The sequence below is a fragment of the Haliaeetus leucocephalus genome, unplaced genomic scaffold (assembly GCF_000737465.1).
Source record: "Haliaeetus leucocephalus isolate CR32 unplaced genomic scaffold, Haliaeetus_leucocephalus-4.0 Scaffold598, whole genome shotgun sequence".
Taxonomy (NCBI): Eukaryota; Metazoa; Chordata; class Aves; order Accipitriformes; family Accipitridae; genus Haliaeetus; species Haliaeetus leucocephalus.
The window spans coordinates 5,427,013-5,440,847 of NW_010973034.1; the positions used below are offsets into that span (position 1 = coordinate 5,427,013).

The 13,835-nt window shown below is 37.7% G+C and overlaps 1 protein-coding gene across 1 annotated transcript in view; it reads right to left on the reverse strand.

Annotated features, from left to right (window-relative positions):
* VCAN (versican) overlaps positions 1-13,835 on the reverse strand; it is a 111,335-nt gene that overhangs the window by 29,659 nt on the left and 67,841 nt on the right. The window contains exon 8 of the mRNA XM_010578053.1: positions 1,651-7,110. Within this exon, the coding sequence (XP_010576355.1) occupies positions 1,651-7,110 (5,460 nt within the window). The remainder of the gene's footprint in view (positions 1-1,650; positions 7,111-13,835) is intronic.

The following is a 13,835-nucleotide window of genomic DNA, read 5'->3' on the forward strand; positions in this document are numbered from 1 at the left end:
AGTCTTATTTCTTTGAAAGAATGTTTTCAAACATGCATATTTCCTACCTGTGTTTCTTAAAAACAAGAATACAAATATAAGTACTGAATACATTCGTAACTGAACTAAACATTAAGATAAAAGCTTACCTGCTGTGAAATCCTCAGTTGTTATGGGAGTTATCATTTAAACAGCTTTTCCTTGCAGAGCTTTATGCCTTCTAGAGATGTTTATTTCAACTGAGTTTAGATACCTAGGTATCTGCATTTGATTTAATGCCTAGGAGCAATCACTCACACAAGTACACACTAGATAACCATTTCTAAGTATTAGCTTCTCAGAGTTAGAGGAAAATCATGAAGACAGTCCTTCTGGGATACAAGAAGAAAGCCCTGGCTTTGAGAACTTAAAAAATGGGTGAAAGAGTTCTGTAACCTAAGTTAATTCAGAGACACAAGGAAAGTTTAGATTTTTGGTTATATTTTTCCAAAACATCTGACTATGGTTTATGAATTAAAAGATAAGTAACATCTATTTTACCCTTGCAAGTTAGACATTCAAAGAAGTCTTCCTAAAGCACCAAGTTCCCTATCTAGTCACTGGAAAACAAAAGGTTCAGTTGAAAGCCTCCAGAAGAAAATCCCATCTAGGTAAGATGGGATTGTAATTAATTGGGCAAGATCTTGCTTTGGAGGTTTTGAAAATAATCTGATCATATCCACAAAATAGGGTGCATGTTTTAGGACTGCTTCACTGAAAGTTGCACATGTAGGGCTATGTTAAGAACCTAATGATGTTTATCATGCGTTTACTGTCTGTCCTCTTACGGACTAGGTATTTTCCCAGTAAACATTTTCAAATTGACACCTATCTGGATTATTTGAGGAAAAATAATAGAAAACCATACAAAATTAAGCCAGTTCAATTCTTTCCTCAGCTATATCTAGATAAAATATGAATTGAAGCGATGCTACTTGTACTGACCCTACCTGCATCATCTGTGTGTTTGGTGAAATGGTGCCTAATAACCATTATGTAAAACAAAACATTGTGGCAAATGATGTCTAACAAAAAGATCTGTAATTTATGAGACAGACACTGTATCAACCAGTTAAAGCTACAGACAGGCTGAAAACATGAAGTCTCAGTTTTCTTTTGTCTGGAAAGTCATCTTGTAGCTTAAGAGAAGTTAATTTTTACAGAAAATTAGGATCCTAAAATGCACACTGGATCTGCTAAGTCAACTGCAAAATGTTATAAAACAACCCTATCTATAAACCAATTGTATAAGTACTATCATCATGCCAACACAAGAAAAGCTATCAGACAAAATTATCTGTTGGAAATTGGAAAATTAAGTAATTACGGCTGAATTCTCTACCACAATCAATGTTACCTTCCTGTCTTTTAGAACTGGCTGGTCACCTCAAGTCTGATCCAGAGCTCCATGATGCAAACACTCAGGAAAAGTCACTGAACTTGAGTTTTGGTACCCCCATTCTCCTTCACTTTGTAGAGGTTACAATCATGCTGACTTCAAAGCTTGAGGCTCATGAGTTCTGTTGTTACTTCATTCGGTGCTCTGATTGCCATACCTCTTATCAGAGTTAAGACACACATTTACAAGTACCATAACAAACATATAAGACAGTGATCATATTTGGAAGTTACCTGGAATTTGCACTGCTGTGCCTTCAACTGAACCCACACTGGTGCCAATCAGGAAATCTGATCCATTAGTGACTTCCGGAAGGGAAAATGATGAAGTTACAAGTTCAATAGTATTTGGCTCCTTAGAGCTTATCGTTGACTGCTTATTTTGATATGGACTGTTTCCAGGGGCAGTGTCATTTGTTGCAATGTTAGAAGAAATTGTTGTGATCTCCTCTCGACCAAACAAAGCTGATTGTGTTTCCATGCTTCTATCCAATGGTTGTGAAGATGAAGCTGGCATTGTAAATGCTTCCTGGTCAGGTTTAAATACTTCATTGTCAATAGTATTGGGTGAATCTGAAACAGGTGTGGAAAAAAGCCATGGGATCTCTCTCTCAGTACTTCTGTCACCTTCTTGACGGGGGTTATTCACTGTCCCTGAGGAAGCTTCAACTTCTATTGTGCTAACTTTCGGAACATCTGTGTTCACTGTTTCTCCAAAATTCAGAAAAGCAGTAGGCAATATGTGTATTGATGGAGAATCTCCAGAAACAGTAGCTTCTTCCTCAACAGCCAAATCAGTTACAGTTACAGTCTCCTCCGTTCTGTCTGTTACAAGTCTATTAAAGTGAGGAGTACTTTCAGTAGTTGTACTTTCTGAAACAGGCTTGGGAGAAAACTCCAGCAGAGAAGACTCTGTTCTGTCGAGAAGGTCTGTAGTGGGTGGTTTATATGTTGCTGCAATATCAGAACTAACCTCTCTGAAGGTACCTTCTGATGAATGATCGGACTGATCTGAATCCTTTGATGATGATGTACTTGGAATGATTACCTCAGGATACTCAGATACTCCATTAACTAACTGAACAGTTACTGAGGATTTAGGAGTTTGAGGTACAGAAGAAAAGCTCACTGAATCTGTTCCTTCATACTCTGCTGATGCCGATTTTGTGTTTGTGTATACTGTAGGATGCTTTTCTTCATTCCTGCTAGATGATACAGTTGTCAGTTGGGTTGTACGCTGTGTGGTGACAACATTTACATCAAGCATGTCAGTTGTCAAAGACTTTTCTGTCTCAGTAGTTAAAACTGGTGTAAGAGAAGGAACCACAGGCTGCTTATCATACAGTTCTTCTTGGCCCATTCCAGAAAAGCCAGAGACAGAGATTGTTTCACTTTGATCTGCTATTACTCGGTTGTTTGCTGAAGTATTCAGCTCATAGGTGTCTTCTGTTGTGCTTGTTACAACATGTTTAGACTCATGAGGCACATGAGGGCTTGCCATTGATGGTACTGTAGGAAGGAAAATGCCCAGTTCAGAGAGTTCGGTAGTGATAAGAGTGTCTGTTGCAAACTTCATGGCATTTCCTGAACCCAAATCCTTGTCATCTGATTTTGGTCTGTGCCCAGCTGTTACAGATTCACTACTTGGCTGACTGGAAGTAGCCAAAGAAAGACTATCACCAGATCCAAGTGTCTTCTCTTTGGTTATGGTAAATTTAGGTGTTGATTCGTATCTCTTCCCTTCAGCTGTCATGCTATCATTACTGCTGTATGTTGATTGTATGACAGGATTTGGCATTGTCTGCACACTTATTATATCTTCAGGCATTGATTTTGAATGATCCATATCGATAATCGTTGTTTCTTCTGATGGGATTTGAAGTCGTTCTTCAATTAGTGTAATATCACCATAAACAGAAACATTCAGTATAACACTTCTTTTATCATCAATCACAGGAATAATTTTCTCATATATCCCAGTATCACTTGTTAGTTCTTCCGATGTAGCTGTCTTTGGTTGAACAGCAGATGGATTTGCCACAATCTCTTTTTCTTCTGTAAAAAGGGATGCTAGTCCTGTGATCACAGTCTGTGATCCATCTATCGGTGCCTCTGTTGTCACTTTTGACATAGGGGGTATTGGCAAATGAGTAATCATATCAGGAGAAGATGAATCCAAAACACCAACCCAGCCAGACCCTTCTCCAGAGCTTTCAGGTAATACTCTGGCTGGCATTTTTGTTGTTGAAGTGACAAGCGATTCCTCTGTTTCAAGATCAGGAGTTCTACTCAGTATTACAGAACCAGGAGTTATGCCATCTTTAATCAGCAAATGTGAAGTTTCCTCTTGAGAAACAGCTTTAGAAGTAGCTGTTGTCCTATCTGTTTCATTTTCTCCTCCCCTATAGTTAGTTTCCTTCTTGTGAGGTTCTTCAATTGCAACAAAATAATGTGTCATCTCTTTAATCTCTTTAGAGCTGAAGCTCTTGGAAGTCTCTTCTGATAAATCTGGGGAACTGGTGATCATTGAGCTCGGGAACTGGTCTTCTGTTTCTGGCAGCAACTCAGTTACAGCATTTGTAACGTCTTCAGTAACTTCAGCATTTGATTCAGTACTTCCTCTTTTAAAGTCTTGTATCTTGTCAGTTGAAAGTTTGGGTCCCATACTTGCAGGATAAGAAGTTTGAGGACTTGAAGTACTCAAGACTTCTTCAACAGCCAATGGCACTCCAGAAGGAATAACAGCAAGGTCATCTCCCGATCCTTGTCCTGAAAATAATGGATCACTGATGACCTCATCATTTGTTAGCTTTTCTTCTTCAGGTGTCAGTGATCTGGGAATATCTCTCGTAGGGAAAATATTTTGTACCAACTCCTCCTCTTGCTCTATATCTGTAACTGGAGAGCTTATGTATTTCCTTTCAATCTTTACAGGCTCAGTTACTCTGTCATCATTAAATGGCAAAAGTATTTTTTTAAGAGATTCCGTTTCTAATTCCTTTTCTTCTGAATGTGGACTGACAGTTGGAACATTTGGAAATCCCAGATGTTCATGGTTAGCCAGTGTACTTTTAAAGAATGGGTCTGTTGTTGTTTCTTCAGAAGATTCTATAGCTTTTGGTGAAATTTCCCTTGGCCTGTCTTCCCCAGAATGTATATCTTCCACCAAAGGAATCTTTGTAGGAAAAGCACTCACTGTCAGTTCATCAGTTGTTTTCTCTTCCATTCTTATGTCAGTCACAGTTCCCATTGTGGTTACTTCATGTTCAGTACCCGTGACTAGCTCATCAGGTTCAGTAGTATAGGCGTGATCCATAGACGGTGGGCTGACAACTTTTTCATCATACTTCTCTTGTGTTTCTGGTCTCCCAGTGGGTGAAACTGCTGTTTTTGCAAATGATTCAATGAATGTGTCTGTTCCTCCAGATCCCTGGTCAATAAATGAGAAATTACTTCCAAGTATTTCTTCAGTAGGTCCATTAGACATTAGTTTTGTGATGCTGCTGTCACCTTTGAATTCTTCTCCAGAGCCATGTTCAATCAGAAGAATCTTGCCTAATGAGACAGTTGAAGAACCAACTTTTGCATTTTTGCTTTCTGTAGGTTCAGCTACTGCTTTTATACTGCCAGTACCATGTATCACCATGATGTCATGAGGGCTGTTACTAACCACTGATTCTGGAGTTGATGTGACCTCTTTTATTTCTAAATCTTCAGTTTTATCTCCTGGTGCAACATGAGATATTATCTCTTTTCTAGAACCAGGACTAGTTTTCACTACAGGAGGAGTTGTGTAAGTTGGTTCTGTTTCTTGATTTTTTTCTCCTGGGTTTCCCGTACTAAACACATCCCAGGACATCTGACTTGCTACTCCAGGCTCCTTTGTTAAGCCATCTGACTCAGTACTTGAAACTGATATTGCTGATTCATCTGTTCTTGCATGTTCTTCATATTCTGTTGTTGCATTCTTCAGTGAGGCATGATCTATGCTGTAAACTTTTCCTTCGTGCTTTTCTGTTTGTGTTTCAGTGACAGGCCTTAATGGAACTGAAGTCAAAGTAGCAGACTCAATGGTAACATCTATGTCTCCAGAACCTGGATCAATAAACGGGGAGTCAGTACTTACCACTTTTCTTGTGGGACCCCCTGAAAATATGTCTGCTGGTTCTTCTGCTGATCCTTCATTTATAAAAAGCTTCTTCTCTCTCCAGAGAGGAATGGTAGTGACCTTTTTGATTTCAGAACTTATTGTACCTGTTACCAGTACTGTTCTTCTGAACGGGGTGGGCTCTTGACTTACAGTTCTGACTTCACTAGTAGTGCTCCCAAGTTCGCTCAACTCCAAATTTCCTGCTGCAGCAGTAGCTGAATTTTCCTGACTTGAATAAACAGTGGTCTGCATTTCTTTTTCATCTTCAATATTCTTTTCAGTTACAAGAGAGCTGGCAACTACTTTCTCCATAATAAAGTCAGACACAGAATTGGTGGCAACAGTTACTTCAGAACTTTGATCAAAAGCAGAATAAAGAGTGCTTATTCCTCTGGGCAAAGCAGAGGTGATTCCTGAAATGGTTACAGAAGTTTCTGTTGGCAGTACTGTGCCAGAGCCCAAAGAAATATCTTGCATTGAAAGTGTTTCTGTTACTGCTTTTTCCGTTGTCATGGCTGAAGTTACGGTGATGTCCTCTTCAACATCTCCAGAGCCTTCTAGAACTCTAAAAGAAGCAGCACTCATCTCAGGCTTTGCTGTATGACTACTTGTTTCCAGAAGATTTTCAACAGAGGAATTTGCATTAAGTTTAATAGTTGATTTATAATGATCTGAAGTAGAGGTTGCCTCTTCTGGAATAAGGTCTTTCACACCTATGCCTACCGTAGCAGTATGAAAAACTGCATCCAGAGAAGCAGTTACAGCAAAACTTTCCACCGTAAATGCATCAGGAGCAGAAGTTATACCAGAATTCTTTTCATCATCTTCCTTTCTTGACATTGTCACAATTTCTGAGAAGACAGAACTGGATAAATCAGATTCCGTGGAGCTATCTCCAGAAGATTCGTTACTAATCAAAACCAAGTTTTTTGCATCTTTAGTAGAGCTCTCCTCAGTTCTATCCCATGTTATGGTCTCTTTATCTTTTTGCAGTGACTGCTCATATGAAGAAGTAATGGCTATTGATTTATCTGTTGCGGCAACTTCTGACTCACCACTATAAACAGGTTCTAACATTGCAACATCTGCTGTTGGTTGTGTAACTTCAAATGCCCCTATTACTTCTCCAGCTTTGCTTGGTTGCATAGTACCAGAAGCTTCAGTTTCAGGTATTATAAATGTGTTTGTTTCATTGATTTGAGAAAAGGTTACATTTTTTGAATGTGCAACACTTTCAATTTGGTCACTTCTTGCTTCCTCAGCTTTTGTGCTCTTAGGTGCACTAGTAACTTGCTGCTTTCCATTGATGAACTGCAAAGCTGGAGGAGTTGTAACATCAGTAGTATTTTCACAGTCTTCCTCTTCTTCAAACTGTACAAAGTCTGGAAAGAAAGGATCCAATATTATATATTCAGATGAATCCTGCACAGAGTCTGAAGTACAGGGTTCAGTCTGAGCTGATTCTGCATCAATGTGGGGTTCATCTATTGCATGAGGAAGCATGTGGCGACTGAACAGATCCAAAAATTCATTCACCGGATGATCTGCAAAAAAAAGAGAGCTTTTCATAATCCCTAAGTGATAGCGATGGTTGCGCATTATAGTAGACATATGAAGTACAAGCAATCCATAGGAGAAAAAAAAACAACAAAAAAAATCAAAATGAACATAGTAAATTTTCTATTGACACAAAGTTAAATGCTGCCACCGTGTTTGACCTTCTAGTTGAAGCCTTGATTATGTAATGCTGTCAATTGCCAGGCATGTTTAGTCCCAAATGCACACCTGAGCTAACTTATCCTAGACTATTCAGCAGAGATAAGAAATGGACAAGATGAAAACCATTTTTAGACCAAAAGACTCTGGTCCCAACCTGCAGCAACTGCTTCCAATGATTTGAGACACTAGCTAACCTTTACCAAAAATTGAACTTGGACAAAGCTAAGCCAGGCAAAGTCTAAAATAAAATAGGACATGTAGAATATGCTTCTGCAACTCCATTTATTCTTGGTATAGAGTAATTCAAATTACTAGGAACACCGTAAAAACTACATGAGTTAATCTATTCTTTACACTTGGACCCTAGGTAAATAAAGTCTCACTTTACAAAGTTGTTGCTATTTGGCATTACAAAGCACTCTGAAGCAAATAAGAAAAAATATCCCAGATTCAAAAATCAGTCAGAATTCAGACAGTAACATGAGTAAAGTCCAGCTATTTTCTTCTGTTTACAACTAACTTTGAATTATTTACACACACCACAGACTACAAACCTCTCAAATTTTTCTGTAGGTGGCCAAGCAGATAAAGAAGAGGAAGTAAGTTCTAAGTAGACAAGGTTTTAGCTGCAGAAGCCCTCATGAATTCCCCTGATTTATGATCCCAAATTCCATAGACACTTTTTAAATATGCCCTCTCAGCACAAACATTACTACAAACCTTCTGTTCCAGACAATAGATGCTACCCCCCTTAAAAAAAAAAAAAAAAAAGGATACAAGACTCAGAAAAAAGCCAAATTTCAGGTTTGACTGACTGACTTGAAGCTGGAGACCTTGTGCTGAAATCTTATTCCAAGAATCTATCTTTCTTCTGAGTCTATGTTTATAACCTTTTTGTACAAAGCAAAATTACTGTTTGCTGGTATAAATGGGTATAGCCAATGGAACATTTGCCTTTAGAAGATCTGAACCAACATACAGGACTCCTGTCTTACAGCACTGTTAGCAATGATTGCTCCCCAAAGAATATTTGCCAGTATTCTGGCATACCCAGAGTATGACACAGCACAATTTTTAAGTAAATCTTCCTCATTAAAACTATTTACAAGACGTAAAAAAATGAGAACCTGACAGGTGAAGTATTTGATTAGTTTGAATTAATTCCTCTACATATGAACATCATTTAACCTCTATGACTACTGAGCCCTCAGAGATAATCAGGTGATCATTCTGGAAAAGAATATATTAAATCACATTAAACCAACGTAGAGCACTGTGAAAGGCTTGTGATTCTTTGGCTTGGGGCGTTTTGTGTGTGCAAATTGCAACACAGTTAGTATTCTAATATCTCACTCTGTGTTTACAGCTAAACTCATGAAGTTACTGAATCTTTGTTTTGCTAAACATCCAGCTGAAGAGTAAATGGCAACTTCAGGTCTGTTTTACAAAGAATGCATAATAAGGTGCCCTGAATCTGAGGCTTTGATCTAATTGTTAAACAACTTGGGAAAAATTAAGATCCATGCCAGTCTTATAGAGAATAAATAACCTTCAGCATTGTGTATTTCTACTAAAATATTCAGTTTGTACAGCACTAAGCTCAGCATTCCCATTGCAACAAGAAAAGTTTGGTTTTAACCTCATTTCTACCTGGCTATTCTATTCTACCCAATGAAACCAGGTGTTTATTTTGTGCTATGACAGCTCTATTAGATGACTACAGAATTGAAACTCCTTCTCTCTCCCTCTCATGTGCTTGTTGGGAGTTGTTTTATGCAATGCTCATAAAGAGAGAATTTCTCCCTGTTCCTTCCTCCAGTAGGCTACAAATATTTACAGAGGTTGCCCAATGCCACAGAAAAATATAGCTTCTGCAGCCATTTATTTGAGTCTTCCCAGATCTCCCTTTCAAATTTTGTTCAAGCAGAAAAGCAAGAATTTAGTTATTTGTCCAAAATTTGCAATATGACATGGAGAAGCATGTCTAAAAACTTCACTTTCAGAATCCACAAATCTTAGCAAACAGCCACACTATTCATACTGAGGAATCATATTTTCATAGAAGTAGAAGCTCTAATCGACACAGAATTGTACACCTTCTTTCAAAACCATGAATGCAAAAATACATAGGAATTCAATAACTGAAAGGGGAATGGCAAGTCAAAGCTGCTAGGGAGCTTTGAGAGTTTCTGATTCTCAGTAAGCTCACCATAAAATAATTGCACCAACATACAGAACCAGAGAACTACATATAGAAATGTGCATGGGCAAGAAAGATGGCCTGTACTGTGTGCACAGCTTAAGAAGGAATATGTATAAATAACCTCTTATATAGACTAATGTGGCATAAGGATTAATTATGATTTCATACACAGTTGTTAGGATTGTGTGCACAAAGCATGTAGCATGCTTTTGCACAGAACTGTACATCAAAAAAAATTATAAAACTTGGATGCGACTGGGTAGGCTGTAATTTGTAAGAGGGTACAATGACTAACAAGTTCTGACCAGTGTATTATTTTTGTAGCAGTGCACACCTGGGAGTCCCTCAAATTACTTGCTCATGCTAAATCATTTATGGTAGGTAATAAATTTAATGAACAACATCTGTTCCAAATTCACCTAGAAGACATATACAAATTCTTACATACGCAAAGATCTCTATCAGACCTTACTTTTACTTTGTTAGCTTTTTCAAGATCTCACATGCCACAAAGATCCACATAAAAGAACCTTAGCTAAAGGTATGATATTCCAATAATAAACTTTCAGGAGGCTCCTTCATTAAATACTAAGTGTTTTTGTTTTGGTTTCTTTTTCCAAGAAAAAAAATAACCAGCTTTTAAGAAAATAGTAAAGAATCCAATTGAATTATTTTTTTAATTTGAATTTCTTCTTCTTTCTAGAGCTTTGATTATTCAGTGTCAGCAATCAAGTTGCCAATGCTCAGGGCTAACAGCTATGGAAAATTCTCTTAAACCCCAGAGATGGCCAATAATCTATGTAAAAATATAGCTCATATATAACATATAACCTTGTCCTGTAAGAATAAGCAAGACACTAGGATGAAAACCTAAGTGCTGACATAAAATACAAATACAGGAGGGAAAAGTCTTATATGTTGAACTGGTTTGTTGGACCGTTAGGGCAGACACACGAACACTTGCAATAGTTTTAAACTGGCTAGATGCAGCTGACATACGTTGCTCCTATTTATGTTCATGTCCATACCAGCTGCAGGTGAAGACATACAGACCTGAGACTATTAATAAGAGATGAAATAAGGACTCTGAAGGAAAGGAGTTTGGCTCCTAACTAAGATTATCAATAGTTCACACATTATCATGGCAAACAAGCCAAAACGAGCACTTGTTCAAAAAGGTGCTTTGTTACCATGGCTCCAAGAAAAAGAAAGTAAAAACAAGTAGCTAAGAAGTAGTAAAGCCAAGGGTTGTCAGTTCAGACTGCCAATCCAAACAAGTCCTAAAGGAGATTTATCAGTAAAGCCTCTTATTGAGGAAAGTGATGAGGTATGCACTGAAATAGAGATGGAATAGATAGGTGGATGAGTGTATATGCAGCCTAGAGTGTTTCTTAATCCATTTAATATGTCTAGATGTTTTAAATTACCTGTATGGAATAGGCATCTATTTCAGTAACAGTCAACTATGTGTAAGAAATGCAAATCCCTCTGGCTACAGGGCGCTTTTTAGCCGCAAGGGGACTTGACTGCTACTATATACAACCACAGAGCAACTGACTGAGGTGGCATTAATTTCCATTACAACCCTTCTAATGACAATTGGTTCTAAACCCACAATAATTTTTCACTGGATCAAATATAAAACTTGCCTCTATGTTACTGACGCACATCCAAAAAATGTGTAATGTATAGTAACATTTTTTCTTGAGAAGACTTTTCGTATTCTACAAAGAACCCCAAAGGGCTTTTCCAAGATCATTTTTGAGGGGACAGGCAGTAAAGAGCATTTTCTCTCTCAAAAACCTTCAGATAGAAGAATTAACAGAGAATTAAACAGAAAACATTCTGATGTCTTCCAAAGTTTCAAAACCCAATATATTTCATTCAGAAGACTTATGGATTTAGCAGGGTTTTTTGAAGTCTCATTCAAAAAGGGACTGTTAACATCTAATCTGGCATCCTGCAGATAGCAGAATTTCACCTATAGATTCCTGCAATTTGTCCATTTATTGCTTCAGAGCAACATGCTGAGTTGTTCATGAGAAGTAGTAGAGTTCAGGCTTTTGTAGAAGGACTAGAAGTCTGATAAATCCATGAGATTCACAGAACGATTCACAAAATGTTCTGTGGACTTTGAATCAGGCCCTATATTTTTATTAGAATAGACCTAAAAAGAAAAAAAAAATAATTTAAAAGAAGACCAGAAACATTTTGGACTGTTGGTTTTGAAAGCATGCATTTCATTGCATAATGTGACACTATCACAAACCCCATAATGTTCACTACCAAGAACCCATAAGCACAAGACAGGTTAGCATGAGAAAACAAAATAATTTGCATTAGTCAAATTTCTTCCTCCACTTGATAACCAGAAAATTTTGGTTTTGGCTTCAACAGATATATATCAGGGTGAATTCAGACCATAGTATGACTAAAATGTCATTAAAATATTGTATATATGTGGTTTTGTATCAAATTTCTGCAAATGTAACATGCGGTGATTGTGAAAAAGGTAATGCGGTAACTTGCAAGAAAAATTAAAAATGTTTGGCTCAGAGAGAAAAGCAATAAACAAATTAATTTAAGATAAAAATTGAGATAATCTGGGAGGTTTTCCCCCTGTGCATACTTGTTAACTACTCTGTTTCCACGTTAAGTCACCTTGTTTCTTCCCCACAGATACGTACTCTACATTTATTTTTATATGCCTCCTCTTTACTACAGTTGGTCTCCACAGTACCATGGTCATCACCTCCTGCAGAAGACTCCCATCACACACATGATGATGTGCTAGCACTCCCTAGCAACAACCTTAAACATCACCTCCAACTAATCAGATGCTCTGAGATCAAGGTCAGAGCTGTCTGGGACTAGGACTATGGGACAAGCAAAATACCTAATACCTAGCAGTTAGCATAATGGTTCAACTCATCATCAAAGAACAGACCATCAGCTTAGGTAGGCTGTTAAATGACAACCCAAGTCAGAGATCTCAACATCTGTTCATTAACAGCTATTGGTCAGACCCTTACTCGTTCAAAAAACATTATTCTGAGAAAGTCATTGCAGGAACAGGTTGTAAAAATATGCTATGAAAAGCACACTGACAGCAATGAGGACCAAAGGCAGATGCATGAATCATTATCTTCCTCATCTTTGTACATTCATAGAATTTGCTGGAGATTGAAGCTGCTATGAAAAGCACATCCAAACAGACATTCACAGAATAATTCAGTAAATGTCCATACTCCGTGTAATGTAAGACTCTCTAAATAACCTAAACGAATGGCTTTTATGTGCTATTTTAAAATCCCTGCATACTTGTGGGACACTCCTGATGGTTTTGCAAAGGTGACCTACCAAGAGCTAGCCTCCAGCCAGCAGACTTAAATGCAGCCAACAGGTGTCTCCACTTCATCTGGAAAATATTTAGGAGTCCTCAAAGTAGAAGAGGTTCAAAGCAGTTTATTTAAATCCTCTGAAAGTACAGTGAAGCCTCGTATCTGGGCTTGGGAGAGGATCTAGCATGAGAAAAGACTTAAACAGCTTTATGTCATATATTGACTCCCTTGAACCTCAGCTCTGCCAGGGACCAGATTTGCAGTCTGGGTGGATTCAAGCAGTTTTATGACTACAGCTTGCTGAAACTCTTCCAGTGAAACAAAACTCAACCAATTCCACAGGAATGTGTCAGTCTCATTGAATATATTTTGTTTTAAAAGCATACCGAAAAAGTAAAGAAGCGATCTGACAAGACAGCCCCCATACAAAAAAAAATCTATTTAATTTTTTTTGTTTCGAAACCTTTGTATTTAGAGTTTACTTCCCCCCTTAAAATATTACATTTAAATTGGGACAGAAAGCTTCAATTTTACAGAAATAAAACATTCTGATAACATCTTTTGGGCCATTTTGTTTCATAGAAAAGGGATTTTTTTAATTGTTCTTTTCATCTCATTTCAAAAGAAATAAGATTTTGAAATACAGACATTTCCTGCTGAAGGAAAATTCCAAGTGTCAGCCTTCGGTACATGCAATTCCTCTAACTTGTGCCATCTTGTAATATCATTAACCTACCTAAGCACGGTCAAAGTGCAACAGTGCTTCAGGCATACCCCATCTCCCCCGTCAGGAAAAGGTGGGAATACTGCCAAGGAACTGGTCTAAGGTGTTAAAGAAACATGGCTACTATTATACACACCTAAGTAAAAGACAACAAAGAAAGGTCCAGAAATAATTCAATTTTTGATTATTTTAATCATTCTACCTCACATTACCATGACTAGTATATATGATGAGGTCTAGTAAAATCCAGTTCTTGATTACTGTTCAGTCTAAATAAAAAAA